The sequence below is a fragment of the Salmo salar genome, chromosome 15, assembly GCF_965601325.2.
Source record: "Salmo salar chromosome 15, fSalSal1, whole genome shotgun sequence".
Taxonomy (NCBI): domain Eukaryota; kingdom Metazoa; phylum Chordata; class Actinopteri; order Salmoniformes; family Salmonidae; genus Salmo; species Salmo salar.
The window spans coordinates 41,244,262-41,267,184 of record NC_138305.1 but is presented as its reverse complement, the minus strand read 5'-3'; the positions used below and the strand labels follow the sequence as shown (position 1 = coordinate 41,267,184).

The 22,923-nt window shown below is 42.1% G+C and overlaps 1 protein-coding gene across 4 annotated transcripts in view; it reads right to left on the bottom strand.

Moving 5' to 3' along the window:
* Positions 1–22,923, bottom strand: part of LOC106571361 (A kinase (PRKA) anchor protein 7) — a 39,692-nt gene that overhangs the window by 4,703 nt on the left and 12,066 nt on the right. Inside the window, exons 1-2 of one of the 4 annotated variants that reach the window (XM_045695676.2) lie at positions 3,356–4,280; positions 429–464 (exon numbers count right to left, since the gene is read on the bottom strand). The exons of 1 other annotated variant lie outside the window; for it this stretch is intronic. In XM_045695676.2, the coding sequence (XP_045551632.1) occupies positions 429–464; positions 3,356–3,404 (85 nt within the window). In that variant the 5' untranslated portion in view covers positions 3,405–4,280. Of the gene's footprint in view, positions 1–428; positions 465–3,355; positions 4,281–22,923 lie in introns of those variants that run through there. 2 more of the 4 variants (XM_082961742.1, XM_045695677.2) reach the window with 2 other exon arrangements.

The window sequence follows — 22,923 nt, the reverse complement described above, 5'->3', positions numbered from 1 at the left end:
AAGATCATACAGTATCAAAGCACAATCACAAATAGACTGGGAAGTACATTTGAGAAATTAAGTGACCTGTTACTAAGGGAATTTGTGAATTTACTGTGGCTATAGTTGCATGAGATATTCAGTGGCTGCAGTAATGTTCTCTTGTTAGCTATTGTATCAGTGACAGTCTGCCAGTGTGTTAGAGTTGGGATTGTGCATTAGAATGACAGGGGATTGGGTATTGACAGTGAGAACACTGAGAAGCTAGCTGAGACTAAAGCAGGACAAACACTGCTATCACTCTTTCATGCTGTTGCTCCAGTAGTGTTTGTGAGTCAGTCAGCTAGTTACACAATAACATGTCAAGGGAGGGAGTCAGGGAGAATACAGTGCATTAAATAAAATGGTGCTTTGGGCCTCAGAGAGCCCACTGAGAGAGAGGCACGTACTTGTCCGAGCAGCCCGAGGCCCGCTCTGAAAAAGATCTGCAAGACAAACAATAGCCATTTAGCAACAGAATAGCACTTCTCAATTTAAATCAGACTCCATTTCTCACAATCAGAGGAGATTGTGTGGCAATTAGCGTATTCATTTTTTGGATTGGCCATAAATATTTTAATTGATTGACAGAGGATACCTTGATTGCAGTACTGAATGCTTTGAGTTTGATAAATGTCAACACTCATTTTGAAGTAGTACCTCAAAAATACCTCACACATTAGATTTATGGTGCTTTATGGTCTTGTACTCAGAGGACCACTGTGTTACAGAATCAAGTAGTCAGTTTAAGAAAGATTAAGTGTATTATTCTCTCTTAGGGATGAGTCTCCATCTCCAAGACATTTAATTAAATACTTACAGCAAAGGTGGATAAATTATTTGCTTTCTTTAGACTGCAAAGTAATAACTTTTTTTTTTTTTTACCTACAGTGTGAAGATTAGAATAAAGTGTGTGCCGGTATATTAGTGATATTAGTGACACGTGTAGAAGTTAGTTATCAGAAGTGTGAAGAAAAACATAACTCAATCAAGGCAGGAGAGTGCACTTTGAACCATGGAAGTCCTCAGAACAGAGACACAGTGTACAATACATATAAGGTTGTGCATACATCCATTGAACTCTATGCTAGTCATTCTATTTCTAGGTATGCATACATCCATAGAACTATGTACTAGTCATTCTATTTCTAGGTATGCATACATCCATAGAACTATATACTAGTCATTCTATTTCTAGGTATGCATACATCCATAGAACTATATACTAGTCATTCTATTTCTAGGTATGCATACATCACACCTAGAGACAGCTTTGCGTTGACTGACACCAAACCTGAACATCATAGACTACAGACTTTTTCTCTTCCACTCTAACTAGAATATTGAGCCGCCTGAGAGGCTAAACTCTATTCCATTAGCTGCTGCACAACCTTATGAGAGCAGTAAATGCTCCATCAGCACCAACAATAGTGTGTAAGATAAGGCTGACAGATTAAGAGCTGGCCAGCAGGGCGTATCAGAGAGAGAAGTGGTTCACCTTTTCATTTGGACTGAGACGAGGGAAGCCCAAACCCATTCTCGTAATCATGGCGATAGCATTAGAATGAGTTTGAGAGTATTGAACTATGCAGGTATCGAACACCACTCACTCAGTCTGTCTCTCTGTTGCCCTCTCTCCTCCACTCGTGGCCAGACATTTCATTAGAAATGCCAGAAATTTAAGTTGTTTTCCTCCATCCCCGGGAGGGGGAGCTGTGCGGTGGAGCCAGCCTGGAGGGATTTCCTGAGGAAACGGCAGCTCCATTAGAGAGATCCTGAGAGGAGAGTTCCTCCTAAATCACCAGGTCATCTGAGGGAAATGAGGCGCCAGGGGGCCTGGTGGCCTGACAAGATTGTCATTGGGTCTCAGCTCCAATCTGTCCTAACGAAGTTAGCAAAGGCTGTGTGTGTGATAGAGAGACATGCTTTGCTTTATCTTGGCCAGGTCGCCGTTGTAAATGAGAACTTGTTCTCAACTAGCCTACCTGGTTAAATAAAGGTGAAATCAAATTTAAAAAAATAAAACATCCAGTATGAGACGGAGTAAAGAACAAATGGCAGGAGAGAAAAGGAGTGCCCTCTTTCCCCAGGGCACAGTGGCTGCATAAAATCAAGCAGAATGACAGACAGAGAGGAGTGCAGACAGGCAGCAATAAGCAGGACAACAATGCCATTAGGCCATAGCAAGAAACCAATCAAGGTTTCTCTCGCAATATGGATGCAGCGTAGAACACACTGAAATGAGAATTGTATCACAGATACAAATAAGGCAACTAGCACTGATTTTCTGTGTGTGTGTCTTTGTTCTGAGTCATTCCCCCAGCTTTCCTCCTCCAGTGGCTGCTAACTGCACTGTGAAGGACAGGCATACCGATCAGCTCTAGCTGGGTACAATCCCCCCCTCTTACCACCACCCCACCCCTCTCCGCCATGCTGCCTTTTAAAATCCCAAAGCCATTATGTAGCCCTGTCGGGGTTGTCAGAGGCTCTGGGCTCATAGTTTGTGCCGGTGGAACAAAAGACAGCCCCTTTTTCCATGGAAAATACAGTATTCACACGGCCAGCCAGCGGCCAAACGAGCACACGCTTCTCGCACCCAGCTGTGCTCACGAGGGGTGGCGACGTCAGTCATCACCCAACAAGCATCTGACCTCTTACAACAAACCTATTCACCCCTCTCACTCCCTCTATTTTCCCTCTCTCACTCCCCCTCACCCCCTAGCTAGAAGTAGGGCAAACAGGCTCTCAAAACAAGGCAAGCTCTCTGACTGCAGTGTTTCAGAGAAAGGGCTGCATAGAGTTGGAGACAGAGAAAGAATGCAGACAGAAAATCCTGCCAAATCAAAAAATACATCCCAATTTAACCTAGCTTTGCCAGACTGGCTAGACCTTTGGACCAACTCATAAAAATGTCTTGAGAAATGAAAAATTAATTGGTTGGCAGCATGGGAGCTGCCAGTGCTGAGAGTGCTGCAATGTCCATTGCTGGAGAGGCTGTTAGCACACAGCAGCTCTAGAAAGAGAAACTGTCACTTTGACAGACAGCCCCAAGTCCACATTTACACACTAGTTACAGAGACAGGAGCACGCACATTTATGGCATGTGCACGGTGTTGGACTGTAAACTCCTCCGCAATGCCAAGATGAGACCTAAAGTGCAAATACAAGTACACACGCACACAAAATCACATACTTACCCCCACACACACAATACAAACACAATTATGGACACTTAGACACACACAATACAATTATGAGCCCCTTTATTTCTCCTATAGATCTGATTTAGAGTCCCAGCCACATGCAAACCATAAGACAGACACACACACACACTTACTGATCTTCTCCTCCGCTCGGGAGAAGGGAAAGCAACACAACTGCCCCATGGCCGATCCTCTCCGCTCCCTCTCTCTCTTTTCCCCTCTCTATCACTCCCTACTCTATTCCGTTGCAAACGGATGAGTGGTAAAATCCAGCACAGCTTCCACACCGCCTGAGATGGAGTGAGTGAATGAGGGTGTAAACGAGAGGCTGAATGCTGCACTCACTCTGTGATAGAGAGGGGAGGGGTGTGAGAGTCCGGACAATGTGACCGGGAATATTTTAATTTACTGGCAATTTGAGAAATTTACCGGACCCACATGCATTGGGTGAGTAACCCATTAGGGCATCCACCCACGGTGCTCAGAATAACAGAAATCACACTTAGATTATGGTAATGCATCTTAACAGAACATGTAACTCATGTAATGAAGCAGCCAATAAAACATCATTTTCAAATATTTGCCTAAATGCAATTTGCTGTAAATCACTATTCTAAACAGTGCACCTGATAGTGATTCCGTAAAAACAAGGACATTTCTAAGTGACCCCAAACTTTTGAACGGTAGTGTACATTTGGCAAATGTATTTCCATGTACTTCCCTATTGGACCCACTGATATGTCATTTCGCTCCTGTTCTATTGATTTTCGTATCAACTTTCTTTCGTTGTCCAGAGCCAAAGGCACAATTCCAGTCATATTAGCAGCCCATCCTAGTTGTTGCATTTTTAGACTCCCCCTCTTTCAAGTTCCTAACAGAGATTTAAATCTGAGCCTGTAATCGAACCCACAAATGCTGATGCTCCAGATACTCAACTAGTCTAAAGGTCAGTTTTATTGCTTCTTTAATCAGGACAACAGTTTTCAGCTGTGCTAACATAATTGCAAAAGGGTTTTCTAATGATCAATTAGCCTTTTAAAATGATAAACTTGGATTAGCTAACACAACGTGCCATTGGAACACAGGAGTGATGGTTGCTGATAATGGGCCTCTGTACGCCTATGTAGATATTCCATAAATCAGCGGGTTTCCAGCTACATTAGTCATTTACAACATTAAGAATGACTACACTGTATTTTTTATCAATTTGATGTTATTTTAATGGACAAAAAAATCAACGTTTTTCTCTCAAAAACAGGGACATTTAAGTGACCCCAAACTTTTGAATGGTAGTGTATATAATGAATCCTGTCTATACAGAAATAAATAAAAATCATTCAAAATACTTCACCAGAAAGCCTGACATAGCCACAGAGGAATTGAGGATCATTACCTTAATTTAAAAAATTGCTGTTGATTGTTTCAAATCGCAAGCTTGTAGGCCTATGACTATTTGGGAAGCCCTCAATTTGGGCAGCGCGCGTGGCAATAGGCCTATGTCTATTCAGGAAGCCTGCGTGGCAATAGGCATATGTCTATTCAGGAAGCCTGCGTGGCAATAGGCCTATGTCTATTCAGGAAGCCTGCGTGGCAATAGGCCTATGTCTATTCAGGAAGCCTGCGTGGCAATAGGCCTATGTCTATTCAGGAAGCCTGCGTGGCAATAGGCCTATGTCTATTCAGGAAGCCTGCGTGGCAATAGGCCTATGTCTATTCAGGAAGCCTGCGTGGCAATAGGCCTAGCTGATTATTGAGTTGCGGCCGTCAGTGAAAAGCATCTAAAATATGTGTGAAGATAATGTGTCGAGTATAATTTTAAATGTTGAGACAAGGGGTGTTTGGCGAAGATATAGGCGAGTCTCTCTCCAGAATGGCTCAGCTGTCTTCTGCCAATTCTTGCGCTTTCACTGTGTGAATTGTTCGCCCTTTAAAAGAAATGTTTTATCAATTCCCCATTACATACAGTGAGTGTACAAAACCTTAACACCTGCTCTTTCCATGATATAGACCAGGTGAATCCAGGTGAAAGCTGGGATCCCTTATTGATGTCACTTGTTAAATCCACTTCAATCAGTGTAGATGAAGGGGAGGAGACAGGTTAAAGAAAGACTTAAGCTTTTTGACAGTTGAGACATGGATTGTGTGTGTGTCTAATGTTTTGTACACTCAGAGTATTTCAAAACTATAGTTCCTCACAGTAAGCTATTTAAAAAAATCTTTCCAACAATCTCCACCTTGATAATCACCAATCCTCAGCGTGAAAGAGCAATGGAAGTTCTAGGCCTATTCCTGCATTGGTTTATAAGCTATGATTTCCATGTGATAATTTCTTTAACCTCCAATGGATCACAGTGTATCAATGTGTCCTTACGGCAGAGGCTGGTGATCTCGCATCAGTTGAATTTTTTTATGTTTATGATTAACCACACAGACAATGTTTTTGAAAAATGAAAACGTCATTATTGAAATTAAGCTCATCCACGAAAATGCGCATTTGAAAATCATAACTGGCACGCAGAATGGTACAGTAGGATACATTGTAAGCATCCCGACATTCACGCACCAGCTATGAAGTCTTTATAAAATAATTGCCTCCCATTTCCGTGGTAGGATTTAGCATATAGGCTACTTTGAAGCGAGGTAAGACATGCCTCATAATATGAAATAAAACATTCAGCTTTCAAACCATTAAGTATATTTTCTAAACACATACTGCCTTCAGCTCACATTGTAAAGTGGTGGGTGACACAATGATAGCCTGTTGCCTGCAGTTGAATGGTGAATGTGAGGCGAGCTTCAATTACCAGTTGAGAAATAAAAATAGTATCTCTTTTTAATCGTGCACCAAAACTGTTTTACACACATGACTGCATTTAGAATAGTTGCACAATGAATGGAATAATAAAGACATGTTTTATTCCAGCAGCAACCAGCTGAGTAGCTGCAGGAGAAGTCCTTCTCAAAACAGGCTCTGTCTGCTGGGCGTGTGATATTTGTGTTGGATAAATATGATACATGACTATCGACACACAAAAGGCCAATTTAATGTCACTAAATTATGCAAATGAACCTATGGACAGATAAGCATGACGGTCAAACGTATTTACATCGACTGCTATTTCAATCAATGAATAAAAAGCATTTTGCAACAGGATTTATTTTTGGCCCATTTTGGCCGACGACTTACTTACAAATTGAAGCACTACGACTATAACTCACATTTAATGCGCTAACCTACAGACCCAAAAGATCAAATAAAAATCACACCAACCGATCAAAATGTCAAAGTGCAAATCCAATCATCCTTTTCAACAATTCAATAGTTGAACAATGGTAATTGCTTTTAGACAGTGGCTTTTCGAGCAAAAACTAAGAATAGAAAAATGACATGTCAGGCAGAGAGACAGGACATACAGATCTAGCTATAGGTAATGAACACTCATCTGATGTCCACTTCATTATTAGCCATCTCTGCTCTGACTCCACTGGCCCAGGTACCCCTCTCAACAAAGGCACCACCTCTCACCCACCATCCAAGGCCCACTAGAAGGCAGCCTTTGTGAAATACTACGCCAGGGTAACTACAGTCCTCTACTTAACCCTCCACATACAAGACTTAATTAGCAGCTAATTCAATCTAGTCTGTTGGTATTCAAAACATCTGTGATTGGAGGAGTGAGAGATGGATGGGTGGGCACACTATGGCCAGCTTGGATCTCACACACACACGGCCATGACAGGGTGACGCCTGCTTAGAAAATAATGAAATAAAACTGCTCTCTGGACATCAGCACTGCTAGATGCCTGGAAGTCTCTACCAAGGGGGAAAAAAACGGTCTGTCTATCAGTCTGTGGACCTCATCTAGATGACGGTGCTGATATCAGACACAGCTCTGTTATTGTTGTTAAACACTGATAACATCAGAGCTCTTTTAGCTTGGAACGCCGGTGTTTATTATTTCTGGAATGTTCCACTGATGGCGATTTACCAGGTCTAGTTGCGTTTGAAAGATGAAAGCCTTGATTAAATCAGATCTATCGATGTGTATTGAAAGCCAAATGCACCCGAGCATTACTTTTAAATGTTGTACAGCGTGAATCTGACAGATACTAAATGAATCAGGGACTTGTTTTTGTGCGAGAAATGAATACATTTATTCAGACAGTGCAGAGACTACTGAGCCTTACAGTGTAGATCATAGAGATGTGTCCACATAATTCATAAATCGCACAACAACAGCATCAGATCCATACAACAGCATGTTTCATATGCAGAGTCTCTGAGCGAGCAGGTAGGGCGAGGCCATTGTTGTGTGGTGGCAGGTAGTCTAGCAGTTAAAAGCATTGGGCCAGTAACCAAAAGGTTGCTGGTTCAAATCCCTGAGCCAACTAGGAGAAAATAATAACTCCATCTCTATAATAAAAACACAAGATAAGGCAACAGGGGGATTTTCTTGTCAATACCAGTAGCTCTGTGAACGATAAGGTTTGACGAGGCAGCTGAACTTCTTATCAAAGCTTTGTTGCTCGGCATATGGGAGCCTAAGCCGCGCCGAACTGTGATTGTCATCGATGGGACTATGCTGGACTCTTAAACTGTGATTGGAAGAGAATTAGTTGGAGACAATCTATTATGGAGGACCAGCAGCTGTCTGAGTGATGAGTTGTGGCCAATCCTTCCAGATGCTGGATTCAACCTGAGTCAGCCAGTTAAGGATGTGTGATGGCATTGTAAGTAACAGGCCATTGATGAACCACATACACGGCAGCATTTGTCCTCAGCTGGCTGAGAGGGCCAGCAGTCTCCAGCTCCCAACAACAGTAACCACACAGCTGCTTCTACTCTAAAATGCACAGATTCACTCACACACACACCCACACGTGTAGGCAAAATTATGCACACGCAGACCCAAATGGGCACACATACACTGTTAAACCCTCCCCATCCCATTGTGGTGCTACAATGTGCCAATCGCTGTGCTTCAACGGAACAGGAGAAAAGTTAGAGTACAAAAACACATGACTGGATGTTCATGATGAGCTAGGGCAGTTTCCCCAACGCCAGTCCTCCAGTAACTCCAACAGTACACATTTTGTTGTAGCCATGGACAAGCACACCTGATTCAACTTGTCAACTAATCATCAAGAGAAAGAAAAGGATTCTGGCCAAGGAAAAAGCTTTTAAACAGATTAAATGATCACTCTAAACCAACAAATTGACAATTCTTCTAAAGATTAAGTTACAACATTACAATTACTCAGTGGAAAACAGAGAGATTTGGAGCCACATGGTGAAAAATGCTCCAAACATTTCATGCATTTACAGAGAAATGTTGCCAGGAAAAATATATCAAAACAAATTTGAGAGAATGGCAGTCATCTCCCAATGATATATATAATATTTCAAAACAGCTGTTCACCTTAGAGGAAGACAGCCCTAAAATCTGAGAATTCGCAGAGATTTTATATAGAATCACCTCCACCCGAAACTTACTGACAAGCAGCAAGGTTTGATCGAGGAGGAACTACTTTATGCCATTGAATCATTCAGAAATAGGCAAGTCACTAGGCTGATGGAATTCCAATTGAGGTTTATAAAATGTTCTTTACAGAAACCCCTACTATCTGGCACCCACCACAAGGGAATAATTTCATTATTAAAGCAACATGCAGAAGTTCAATATAAAGAGCAAATTAAACTGAAAAATTGGAGACCCATCACGTTACTTGGTTGTGATGACTGTATAATGTCGAAAATGTATTTCCTTAAAAGTTAGAAAAGTGATACGAAATATAATCCACCATGATCAAAACAGTTTCTTGGCAGGGAGATTCATAGGAGACAGTATCAGAAGGCGTCTTGAAATGATGTATTATGATGATAAAGCAAATGAACCGGTCCTTATATTTATTGCAGATTTTGAAAAGGCATTTGATAAGATCAGATGGGACTTCTTATATGAATGTCTGAAATACTTTAACGAGTCCCTCATAAATAAGGTAAAGGTATTATACCAGGACTGGGCAAGCAAAATCATAAATAATAAGTACATCTCAGATAGTTTAAAACTGTCAAGAGCAGTGAGACAGGGTTATCCTCTCTTGCCTTATCCATTTTTAATTGGAATTGAAATATTAGCTAAAAGGTGACAAATAGAGATCGAAGGATTAGACATGTATGGTTTTATGACCAAGAGTTCTACCTATGCAGATGATACCACCTTCCATCTCTGTCCTCAAGCTGCCTCCACAAGTGCCCTCAAAGATTTAGATGATTTTGCCAATGTATCCGGCTTGAATCCAAATTATGACAAGTGCTCACTACTTAGACTGGGATCTTTAAAAATACTCCAACTTTGTATTACCATGTAGTGTGCCAATTACATGGACAGACGGGCCAGTAAATAAATGTTCTTGGAATACATTATGCCTGAACGCATGAACAACCTACATTTTCAAGCGAAATGTAAAAAGATTGACAAAATATTAACCATGGAAAGGCAATCATCTTTCCATACACTGAAAAGTCATTAATACATTATTTAGCTGTCTCAATTCAATTATCTTATGTCTCTCCCGTCGCAAGATAATTTTTTCAAACAATATGAACAGAAAATATGTACATTTCTATGGAACAATAAACCAGAGAAAATTAAGAAAATATATGAATAAATCATTAAGAGGGTGGACTAAGACTGACTAATTTAAAAGGCCCTGGTTGCAACCTTGAAGGCGTCCTGGATACAGAAACTATAATCCAATCCAAACTGGATTTCAGTAAATGAAGTTCCCTTTTCTTCAATTTAAAAATGTCTCTACCAAAATAAAATAAGTAATTTTAGCAATGCATCTCCATTCCTCCAGGAGGCAATAAAATCAGGGATATACTTCCAATTCTATCCACCCGAAAACCCTGGGGAAATTCAGCAACTTACTTGGTACAACACAAATATTGAAATTGATGGACAACCTCTTTGTTGGCAATCTTTAATTGAAAAACACATTTATTTTCAAAATACATTGTGGACACAAATGGAAAGTTTGATATTGGAACATTGTGTAGAACCTATGGGGATATTTGTACAACTCATACATATTCTCAATTGGTGTCTGCTATAGCCGTCACATGGAAAGTTAAGATGAAGAAAGGAAAGCACAACTTAACTGTATGCCGTACTACTATAAAAAACTATAAATGATTTGTCATTGTGTAGCCAATTCTGAAATTTGTATGGAATTGCAGAGTAAATTGGTATATTTCAAACATATTGGGAAGATATTTGACAAGCCAAAATCATGGAAGCAGGTCTTAAATTGTACATACAAAACATCAATAGATACATATTGAAAAGCCTTTCAGTTCAAGATATTCTATCAAATTCTGTCAACAAAGCAAATGCTTTGCATTTGGGGTGTTGAGCAAGACACGAAATGTAGATTCTGTCATGATGCCAGATGGTGAAATGTGCGCCAGAGTCCAATGGTGGCGAGCTTTACACCACTCCATCTGACGCTTGGCATTGGGAATGGTGAATGGTCATGGACACCCATTTCATGAAGCTCCTGACCAACAGTTCTTGTGCTGACTTTGCGTCAGCGGTCCCGTTCTGTGAGCTTGTGTGGCCTACCACTTCGCGGCTGAACCATTGTTGCTCCAAAACATTTCCACTTCACAATAACAGCACTTACAGTTGACCGGGGCAGCTCTAACAGGGCAGAAATTTGACGACGTGACTTGTTGGAAAAGTGGCATCCTATGACGGTGCCACGTTGAAAGTCACTGAGCTCTTCAGTACGGGCCATTCTACTGCCAATGTTTGTCTATGGAGAGTGCATGGCTGTGTGCTCGATTTTATACACCTGTCAGCAACAGGTGTGGCTGAAATAGTCAAATCTACTAATTTGAAGGGGTGTCAAGAGATATATATATATATATATGTCTCTATCTGCATGTTTCTATCTATCTATCTATACATACACACACACACTGCTGATAGATATATTTATAAAAATGTATCATCCAGCCCTCAAATGAGCTGAATCAGGTGAGTTTGTCCGGGGCTACAAATATTTACACTACTGGTCAAAAGTTTAAGAACACATACTCATTCAAGGGTTTTTCTTTATTTTTACTATTTTCTACATTGTAGAATAATAAGAAGACTTGCGTGGGCCAAGAAACACGAGCAATGGACATTAGACCAGTGGAAATCTGTCCTTTGGTCTGGAGTCTGGAGTCCAAATTAGAGATTTTTGGTTCCAACCGCAGTGTCTTTGTGAGACACGGTGTGGGTGAACGGATGATCTCTGCATGTGCATTTCCCACCGTAAAGCATTGAGGAGGTGGTGTTATAGTGTGGGCATTCTTTGCTGGTGACACTGATTCATTTAGAATTCAAGCCACACTTAACCAGCATGGCTAACACCGCATTCTGCAGCGATACGCCATCCCATCTGGTTTAGGCTTAGTGGGACTATCATTTGTTTTTCAACAGGACAATGACCCAACACACCTCCAGGCTGTGTAAGGGCTATTTGACCAAGGAGAGTGATGAGTGCTGCATCAGATGACCTGGCCGAAAACAATCCCCCAACCAAATTGAGATGGTTTGGGATAAGTCTGACCGCAGAGTGAAGGAAAAGCAGCCAACAAGTGTTCAGCATATGTGGGAACTTCAAACCGCGACTCGTCACTGAACAACACTTTTTGCCAGTCCTGTCTGGTCCAGCGACGGTGGGTTTGTGCCCATTGGCAACGTTGTTGCCAGTGATGTCTGGTGAGGGCCTGCCTTACAACAGGCCTACAAGCCCTCAGTTCAGCCTATTGCGGACAGTCTGAGCACTGATGGAGGGATTGTGCGTTCCTAGTGTAACTCGGGCAGCTGTTGTTGCCATCCTGTACCTGTCCCGCAGGTGTGATGTTCGGATGTATCGATCCTTTGCAGGTGTTGTTACACGTGGTCTGCCACTGCGAGGACGATCAGCTGTCCGGTGAGTAATCGCAGCTCTTTTCGGTCATAAGAGACGGTAGCAGCAACATTATGTACAAAACAAGTTACGAACCACACACACACAAAAAAAGACAATAGTATGGTTGGTTAAGAGCCGATAAGACGTCAATCATCCCCTCTGGCGCCATCATGATGGGTATGTTTGTAATCGTTAAGGACTGGGGAGAGTTTCAGGATAAAAAAAAACAATAACAGAATGGAGCTAAGCACAGGCAAATTCCGAGATGAAAACCTGGTTCAGTCTGCTTTCCACTAGGAGATTCATTCACCTTTCAGCAGGACAACAACCTAAAACACAAGGCCAAATCTACACTGGAGTTGCTTACCAAGACAGTGAATGTCCTCTTTCCATGGTTAAATGCGGTGGTTCGCGCTTTCAGTTTTGTGCAAATGCCGCCATCCATCCCCAGTTTCTGGTTAGGGTATGTGACGTTACTGAGTGGCCGAGTTTGTTTTGACTTAAATATGATTGACAATCTAAAATCGCAAGACCTGAAAATGGTGGTCTGGCAATCAACAACCAATTTGACAGAGTTTGAATAATTTTGAAAAGAATGGAAAAATGTTGCACAATCCAGGTGTGGAAATCTCATCTCTTACCCAGAAAAACTCACAGCTGTAAATTGCTGCCAAAGGTGATTTTACAAAGTATTGACTCAGGTGTGAATACTTATGGAAATGAGATATCTGTATTTCATTTTCAATCAACTTGCAAAAACATGGTTTTCACTTTGTCAAATATCAATTTTGAATTTGGGCTAGAACACAACAGAATGTGGAATACATCAAGGGTTATGAATACTTTCTGAAGGCACACATAAGCAGTGTGTACATAAGCAGTGTGTACATAAGCAGTGTGTGCTCACACTAAAGATGAGGCCCTTCCTATCACCTTTCTGAATATGACTAGTGTTATTCATCGCTGTGCCATCATGGCTTACTCACTACACAAGAGATTATGTTTCTAGTTGCTACCCAAGATAAACATCCAAGATACAATATCAGCTGGCCAAGCCTAAATACCACACACACTTACACCCACTCAAAGTCGAGGCCATTATCATTAAAACACACTTGGGCCTATATAAATATCAACTTACAGCGTATAGTAAAATCTGTCTGAAATGCCAGGCAAAGGACAATTAATAAATAATACCACAATATATCAATACATACACAGTGCTCATTTGAACAAATGTAATGATGCCTCCAACATGAGCAAGAGGACTGTCCAATAGGCCTATTACACGTGATGAAAACATCCTGCATCTTGTAGACATAGTTCAGCAGGACAGCTCAAATGCTATTATCTCTCTTTTAACCAATGAGGCCTGAAGGAATTGAGCATGTGCACCCCTAACTGGAGATCCTCCTGCATCCCCTAACTGGAGATCCTCCTGCATCCCCTAACTGGAGATCCTCCTACATTTACAAAAACAACACTGTTACGCTACACCACCACCGTGCTACAGCAATGTCCAGCTCACAAAATCCTAGTTGATGTGTTCTGCAGCAGAGGGGGAACATCCCATCTTTAGGACTATTAAAAATGGCCAGCTTCAGTCAGCTGATTCTGGTTAGTTCTAGTCGGGCAGCTTAGTCTCCCATTCAGAGGACCCCCACTTTTGTTAGTGTCTTATGTCAATGTCACACCAAATAATTATCACCACATCTCGTTCAGCGGCCTTGACTCCCGGGATTTCAGTTTGTTAGTTTATGACCCCAGCACGCTTTGTAGTCAGAAACATGAATTTTACATAATTATGACATAAAATTGAAGGTTGTGCAATGTAACAGCAATATTTAGACTTAGGGTTGCCACCCATTCGATAAAATATAGAACGGTTCCGTATTTCACTGAATGACTAAAATGTTTTGTTTTCGAAATGACAGTTTCCGGATTTGACCATATTAACGACCAAAGGCTCGTATTTCTGTGTTTATTATATTATAATTAAGTCTATGATTTGATAGAGCAGTCTGGCTGAGCGCTGGTAGGCAGCAGCAGGGTCGTAAGCATTCATTCAAACTTTACTGCGTTTGCCAGCAGCTCTTAGCGCTGTGCTTCAAGCATTGCTGTTTATGACTTCAAGCCTATCAACTCCCGAGATTAGGCTGGCAATACTAAAGTGCCTATTAGAACATCCAATAGTCAAAGGTATATGAAATACAAATGGTATAGAGAGAAAGTCAACACGTCATATTTCATAATACCTACAACCTATAACTTCTTAACTGGGAATATTGAACCACCAGCTTTCACATGTACTGGGCAAGGAACTTAAACGTAAGCTTTTTTTACATGGCACATATTGCACTTTTCCTTTCTTCAACACTGTTTTTGCATTATTTAAGCCAAATTGAGCATGTTTCATTATTTATTTTACTAAATATATTTTATTCATGTATTATATTAAGTTAAAATAAAAAAAAGTGTTCATTCAGTATTGTTGTAATTGTCATTATTACAAATATAAAAAAAGCTGATTAATCGTCATCGGCTAATTTTGGTCCTCCAATAATTGGTATCGGCGTCAAAATCATAATTGGTCGACCTCTAGTTCTCACTGGACAGGAGTCTCAGTTATCTGAACCATGAGTGGTCAGATGTGTGTGAATGTGGACATCTTCCATTAAACTTCCCTTATCCTTGTTCGCCTCATCCTTGTTCTGACCAGACATTCTGTAGTGGTTGCTACTGGCCTTAAGCCAGCACCTAAGATTTCTTATTACATTCATGGTCTTTCGAGTCTCTACAACCCTACCCCTATTTTTCAAGAACCCACCAGTAGCACACCTCACGCCAAGTTCACCCACACTACTTACTGCTAGTCTGCTGACAAAATGTAAAATCAAATGTATTCGTCACATACAGTTTAGAGCAGGTGTAAAAGATAAGCATTTTGCCCTATGCGTTAGCTCCCTCAACAATGCAGTACATTTAAGCAATAAGGCATCTCAGGGGTTTGTAGCATATGGCCATTATACCATGGCTAAGGGCTGTTCCTGGATACAGCCCTTAGCCATGCTATATTGGCCATATACCACAAACCCGAGATGCCTTATTGCTATTATAAAATTGGCTACCAACGTAATTACAAGGGTAAAAATAAATGTTTTGTCATACAACAGCTTTCAGGGCTCGAACCACCCAGTTTATAATAGTAAAAATTTTTAAAAGTTACCAGTAGCACGCTCCTCTCGCCACATTACCTCCCTACTGCGAGTCCGCTGACAAAAATCAAATTTACAGCAGGTGTAAAAGGTACAGCAAAATGCTTATGCGCATGCTCCCTCAACAATACAGTAAATAAAAGTAAAAAAATAAGAGGTAGAAGAGGAAGCATCCAGTAGACAGTAATAGACTGTATTTACATATATAAAGTGGGTAGTGGAATCAATAGTATATAATATACTGAAAACAATTAAATGCAACAATTTCAAAAAATGTACTAAGTTTGAGTTCATAAAAGGAAAGCAGTCAATTGAAATAAATTAATGAGGACCTAATCTATGGATTTCACATGACTGGGAATACAGATATGCATTTGTTGATCAGATACCTTAAAAAAAAAAAAAAAAGTTAGTATCTGGTGTGACCACCATTTGCCTCATGAGACACAACACATCTTCTCATAGAGTTGATCAGGCGGTTGATTGTGGCCTGTGGAATGTTGTTCCACTCCTCTTCAATGGCTGTGCGAAGTTGCTGTATATTGGCGGGAACTGGAACACGCTGTCGTACATGTCGATCCAGAGAATCCCAAACGTGCTTAAATGGGTAACATGTCTGGTGAGTATGCAGGCCATGGGAGAACTGGGATATCTTCAGCTTACAGGAATTGCGTACAGATCCTTGTGACATGTGATGAGGCGGATAAAGGGAACGACAATGGACCTCGTCACGGTATCTGTGCATTCAAATATCCATCAATAAAATGCAATTGTGTTGATTGTCCGTAGCTTATGCCTGCCCATACCATAACCACACCGCCACCATGGGGCACTCTGTTCACAACATTGACATCAGCAAACTGCTCGCCCAAATCTGCCCGTTCCAGTTGAAACCGCGAGTCATCCGTGAAGAGCACAGTTCTCCAGCGAGCCAGTGGTCATCGAAGGTGAGCATTTGACCACTGAAGTCGGTTACGACGCCAAACTGCAGTCAGGTCAAGACCCTGATGAGGACGACGAGTAAAAGAGATGAGCTTCCCTGAGATGGTTTGACAGTTTTTGCAGAAATTCTTTGGTTGTGCAAACCCACAGCGTCATCAGCTGTCCGCAGGTGAAGAAGCCGGACGTGGAGGTCCTGAGCTGGTTACATGTGATCTGCGGTTGTGAGGCCGGTTGGACATACTGCCAAATTACCTAAAACGACATTTTAGGCAGCATATGGCAGAGAAATTAACATTTAATTATCTGGCAACAGCTCTGGTGGACATTCCTGCAGTCAGCATGCCAATTGCACGCTCCATCAAAACTGGAGACATCCGTGGCATTGTGTTGTGACAACTGCACATTTTACAGTGCCCTTTTGTCTCCAGCAAAAGGTGCACCTGTGTAATGATCATGCTGTTTTAAATCAGCTTCCCACACCTGTCAGGTGGATGGTATGGCACCGACAGAGATGGTCGCCTTGCTTCAAGTTCTTAGGAAACTACGCAGTAATTTCATTTAAAAAAATGTAAATGCATAATTTCTTACATTGTTACCCCAGGAAATCTTAAGTCTTATGTACATACAGCCGGGAAGAACTACTGGATGAGAGCAACTTCAACTTACCAACATTACGACTTTCCGGAAGCGGAGATCTCCGTTTGGACCACGACCCAGGACAACGGAGGTAATTCCAGTAGGCGATCCAAAACAACGAAGCCGCAGAAAGGGCAGACGAAGCGGCCACCTGGCTAGGCCCCGTAGATGTGCACATCGCACACCGCTCCCAAGTATACTACAAGCCTATGTCCGGTCTCTTGACAACAAGGTAGATGAAATTCGAGCAAGGGTTGCCTTCCAGAGAGTTAGAACGTAACATACTGTTTCATGGAAACATGGCTCTCTCAGGATATGTTGTCAGAATCGGTTCAGCCACCGGGCTTCGCCATGCATCGCGCCGACAGAGATAAACACCCCTTTATGATTTACAACTCATTGTGTAATCATAACATACAGGAACGCAAGTCCTTCTGCTCACCCAATCTAAAATTCCTTACAATCAAGTGCCGGCAATTCTACCTACCAAGAGAATTCTCGTCAGTTATAGTCACAGCTGTGTACATTCCCCCTCAAGCAGACACCAAGAAGGCCATCAAGGAACTTCACTGGACTATATGCAAACTGGAAACCATACATCCTGAGGCTGCATTTATTGTAGCTGGGGATTTTAACAAAGCAAATATTAGAACAAGTCTACCTAAATTCTTCCAGCATATTGATTGCGCTACACCCATGCGCAACACCCTCGACAACTTCTACTCTAACTTCCGCGATGCCTACAAAGCCCTCCAACACTCCCTTCGTCAAATCCAACCACGACGCCATCTTTCTCCTTCCTTCTTATAGACAAAAACTCAAACAGGATGTACCAGTGACGAGAACCATTCAGCGCTGGTTGTTTTGATCTCGCGGACTGGAATATGTTACGGTCAGCCTCAGAGAACAACATCGACCTTTACGCTGACTCAGTGAGTGCATTTATAAATAAGTACGTTGGACATATTGTACCCACTGTGACTATTAAAACCTACCCTAACCAGAAACTGTTGATGGATGGCGGCATTCGCGCACAACTGAATGCACGATCCACCGCATTTAACCATGGAAAGAGGTCTGGGAATATGTCTGAATATAAACAGTGTAGTTATTCCCTCCGCAAGGAAATCGAACAAGCGAAATGCCAGTACAGGGGCAAGGTGGAGTCGCAATTCAACGGCTCAGACACAAGACATATGTGGCAGGGTCTACAGGAAATCATGGACGACAAAAAGGAATCCAGCCACGCCAGGGACACAGACGTCACGCATCCAGACAAACTAAACACCTTCTTTGCCCACTTTGAGGATAATACATTGCCACCGTCACAGCCCGCTAACAAGGACTGTGACCACCCCCCCCCCCCCCCCGGCCAACACGAGAAAAACATTTAACCGTGTCAACCCTCGCAAGGCCCAGACGCATCCCGAGCCGCGTCCTCAAAGCATGCGCAGACCACATTCAATCGCTCCTTATCCCAGTCTGCTGTCCCAACATGCTTCAAGACAGCTACCCTTGTTCCTGTACCCAAGGCAAAGATAACTGAACTAAATGACTACCGCCCCATAGCACTCACTTCTGTCATCATAAAGTGCTTTGAGAGACTAGTCAAGGATCATAACACCTCCACCTTACCGGCCGCCCTAGACCTACTTCAGTTTGCATCCCGCCCCAACACGTCCACAGACTACACAACCGCCACCACACTGCCCTATCCCATCTGGACAAAAGGAATACCCATGTAAGAATGCTGTTCTTTGACTACAGCTTAGCATTCAACACCATAGTACCCTCCAAGCTCATCATCAAGCTGGAGGCCCTGGGTCTCAACCTCGCCCTGTGCAACTAGGTCCTGGACTTTGACGGCCTGCCCCCAGGTGGTGAAGGTAGGAAACAACATCTCCACTTTACTGATTCTCAACACTGTGGCCCCACAAGCGTGTGTGCTCAGCCCTCTCCTGTACTCCCTTCTCACCCACGATTGCGTGGCCATGCACGCCTCCAACTCAATCATTAAGTTTTCAGACAACAGTAGCGGGCTTGATTAAAAACAATGACGAGACAGCCTACAGGGAGGAGGTGAGGGCCCTGGGAGTGTGGTGTCAGGAAAACAACCTATCACTCAACATCAACAAAACAAAGATGATCATGGACTTCAGGAAACAGCAGAGGGAGCAGCCCCCTATCCACATCAAAGGGACAGCAGTGGAAAAGGTGGGAAGTTTCAAGTTCCTCGGCCGTACACATCACAGACAAACTGAAATGGTCCACTCACACAGACAGTGTGGTGAAGAAGGCAGAACAGTGACTCTTCAACCTCAGGTGGCTGAAGAAAATTTGGCTTATCGCCAAAAAGCCTGAAACTTTTACAGATGCACAATCTGGAGCATCCTGTCGGGCTGTATCACAGCCTGGTACGGCAACTGCACCACCCTCAACGCTCTCCAGAGGGTGGCGCAATCTGCACAACGCATCACCGGGGGCAAACTACCTGCCCTCCATGACACCTACAGCACCCGATGTCACAGGAAGGCCAAAAAGATCAAGGACAATCAACCACCTGAGCCGCTGCCTGCTCACACCGCCACCATCCAGAAGGCGAGGTCAGTACAGGTGCATCAAAGCTGTGACGAAGAGACTGCTAAACAGCAAATCACTAATGCAGAGGCTGCTGCCTACATTGAGACTGGCCACTTTAATAGATGTATCACTAGTCACTTTAAACAATAATGTCTCTTTAATAATGTTTACATATCTTACATTACACATGTATATACTGCATTTTATACCATCTACTGCACCTTGCCTATGCCGCTCGGCCATCGCTCATCCATATACTTATATGTACATATTCTCATTCACCCCTTTAGATTTGTGTATTAGGTAGTTGTTGGGGAATTGTGAGATATTACTGGACTGTCGGAACTAGAAGCAGAAGCATTTCGCTACACTCACATTAACATCTGCTAACCATGTGTATGTGACAAATATAATTTTAATTTGGACCTGACAACTGCAGATCACGTGGGGTGCTGAGGAGTATTTCTGTCTGTAATAAAGCCCTTTTGTGAGGGAAAACTAATTCTGATCGACTGGGCCTGGCTCAGTGGGTGGGCCTATGCTGCATCATACAGTACGTTAATCAATAATACGTTTAAAAAAAAATAGAGGTAAAAGAAAATACAGCATCATATGATTCAAATGCATCATACAGGGATGATTTCTGTATTTTGAAAGTTCCAGATCTTTAAAATTTGATTGCTAACAAGCAAAGCATTTTGGGACTATGTCAATTTTATTTGACCTTTATTTAACCAGGTAGGCAAGTTGAGAACATGTTCTCATTTACAACTGCGACCTGGCCAAGATAAAGCGACAAAATCAGAGTTACAAACAAACGTACAGTCAATAACACAAGAAGAAAAAAAAGTATGTACAGTGTGCAAATGTAGAAGAGTACGGAGTTAGCCAATAAATAGGCCATAGTGGCGAAATAATTACAATTTAGCATTAACACTGGAGTGATGGATGTGCAAGTACAAATACTGGGGTGCAAAAGAGCAAGAGGGTAAGTAATAATATGTGGGTGAGGTAGTTGGGTGTGCTATTTACAGATTGGCTGTGTACAGGTACAGTGATCAGCTGCTCTGACAGCTGATGCTTAAAGTTAGAGAGTGAAATATGAGTCTCCAGCTTCAGAGATTTTTGCAATTTGTTCCAGTCATTGGCAGAAGAGAACTGGAAGGAAAGGCGGCCAAAGGAAGTGTTGGCTTTGGGGATGACCAGTGAAATATAACTGCTGGAGCATGTGCTATGGGTGGGTGTTGCTATGGTGACCAGTGAGCTGAGATAAGGCGGGGCATTACCTAGCATAGATGACCTGGAGCCAAAGTTTGGCGACGAATATATAGTGAGGGCCAGCCAACGAGAGCGTACAGGTCGCAATGGATGGTAGTATATGGGGCTTTAGTAACAAAACAGATGGCACTGTGATAGACTGCATCCAATTTGCTGAGTAGTGTTGGAGGCTATTTTGTAAATAACGTCACCGAAGTCAAGGATCGGTAGGATAGTCAGTTTTACGAGGGTATGAGTGACGGAGGCTTTGTTGCGAAATAGGAAGCCGATTCTACATTTAATTTTGGATTGGAGATGCTTAACCTGTTGTGCTATAGGGGGCAGTATTTTCACGGCCGGATAAAAAAAACATACCCGATTTAATCTGGTTACTACTCCTGCCCAGAAACTAGAATATGCATATAGTAGATTTGGATAGAAAACACTTTTTTTTTTTACCTTGTCAGCTCAGGGATTCAATCTTGCAACCTTATGGTTAACTAGTCCAACGCTCTAACCACCTGCTTTACATTGCACTCCACGAGGAGCCTGCCTGTTACGCGAATGCAGTAAGAAGCCAAGGTAAGTTGCTAGCTAGCATTAAACTTATCTTATAAAAACAAATCAATCATAATCACTAGTTAACTACTCATGGTTGATCGACTATTACTAGTTTATCTAGCCTGTCCTGCGTTGCATATAATCGATTAGGTACACGTTGCTCCAACCAACATAGCAGAGAAAGTACAGTGGGATTCAAAAAAATGGTCAGTGATCTACTTGGCTTTCGAAGACCTTAGAATGGCAGGGTAGGATAGATATAGGTCTGTAACAGTTTGGGTCTAGTGTCTGACCCCGGCGGCTTTCCAATCTTTGGGGATCTCAGATGATACAAAAGAGGTTGAACAGGCTATTGCAACAATTGCGGCGGATAATTTTATAAAGAGGGTCCAGATTGTCTAGCCCAGCTGATTTGTAGGGATCCAGATTTTTTTCAGCTCTTTCAGAACATCAGCTGTCTGGATTTGGGTGAAGGAGAAGCGTCTGTCAATAATGGACTAGTGAAACAAATACCAAATACAAATTCGGTGGACTTTTCCTTTAACCTCTATGGGACCGGCGGGACGAATTCGTCCCACCTACGTAACAGCCAGTTGAATCCTGTGGCGCGATTTTCAAAACCTTTGAAATGCTATTACTTCAATTTCTCAAACATATGACTATTTTACAGCTATTTAAAGACAAGACTCTCGTTAATCTAACCACACTGTCCGATTTCAAAAAGGCTTTACAACGAAAGCAAAACATTAGATTATGTCAGCAGAGTACACAGCCAGAAATAATCAGACACCCATTTTTCAAGCTAGCATATAATGTCACAAAAACCCAGAAGACAGCTAAATGCAGCACTAACCTTTGATGATCTTCATCAGATGACACACCTAGGACATTATGTTATACAAAAGATGCATTTTTTGTTCAATCAAGTTCATATTTATATCAAAAACCAGCTATTTTACATTCGCATGTGACGTTCAGAAAAAGCATACCCCCCGCAAACTTCTGGGGAATTTACTAACAATTTACTAAATTACTCACGATAAACGTTCACAAAAAGCATAACAATTATGCTATTTAGACACCCGGCAAGTTTAGCCTTCACCAAAATCCCATTTACTATAACAAAAATGGTCTTATCTTTCCTGTTCTTCGTCAGAATGCACTCCCAGGACTGCTACTTCAATAACAAATGTTGGTTTGGTCCAAAATAATCCATCGTTATATCCGAATAGCGGCGTTTTGTTCGTGCGTCCCAGACACTATCCGAAATGGTAAATAACGGTCGCACGCATGGCGCATTTCGTGACAAAAAAATAATCTAAATATTCCATTACCGTACTTCGAAGCATGTCAACCGCTGTTTAAAATCAATTTTTATGCCATTATTCTCGTAAAAAAGCGATAATATTCCGACCGGGAATCTGCAATTAGCTAAACAGCCGAAGGAAAATACTGCACGGGGTCGAATCGGGCACGCGCCTAATTCCATTGTCCTCTGATGGGCCACTTGGAAAAGGCGATAATGTGTTTCAGCCTGAGGC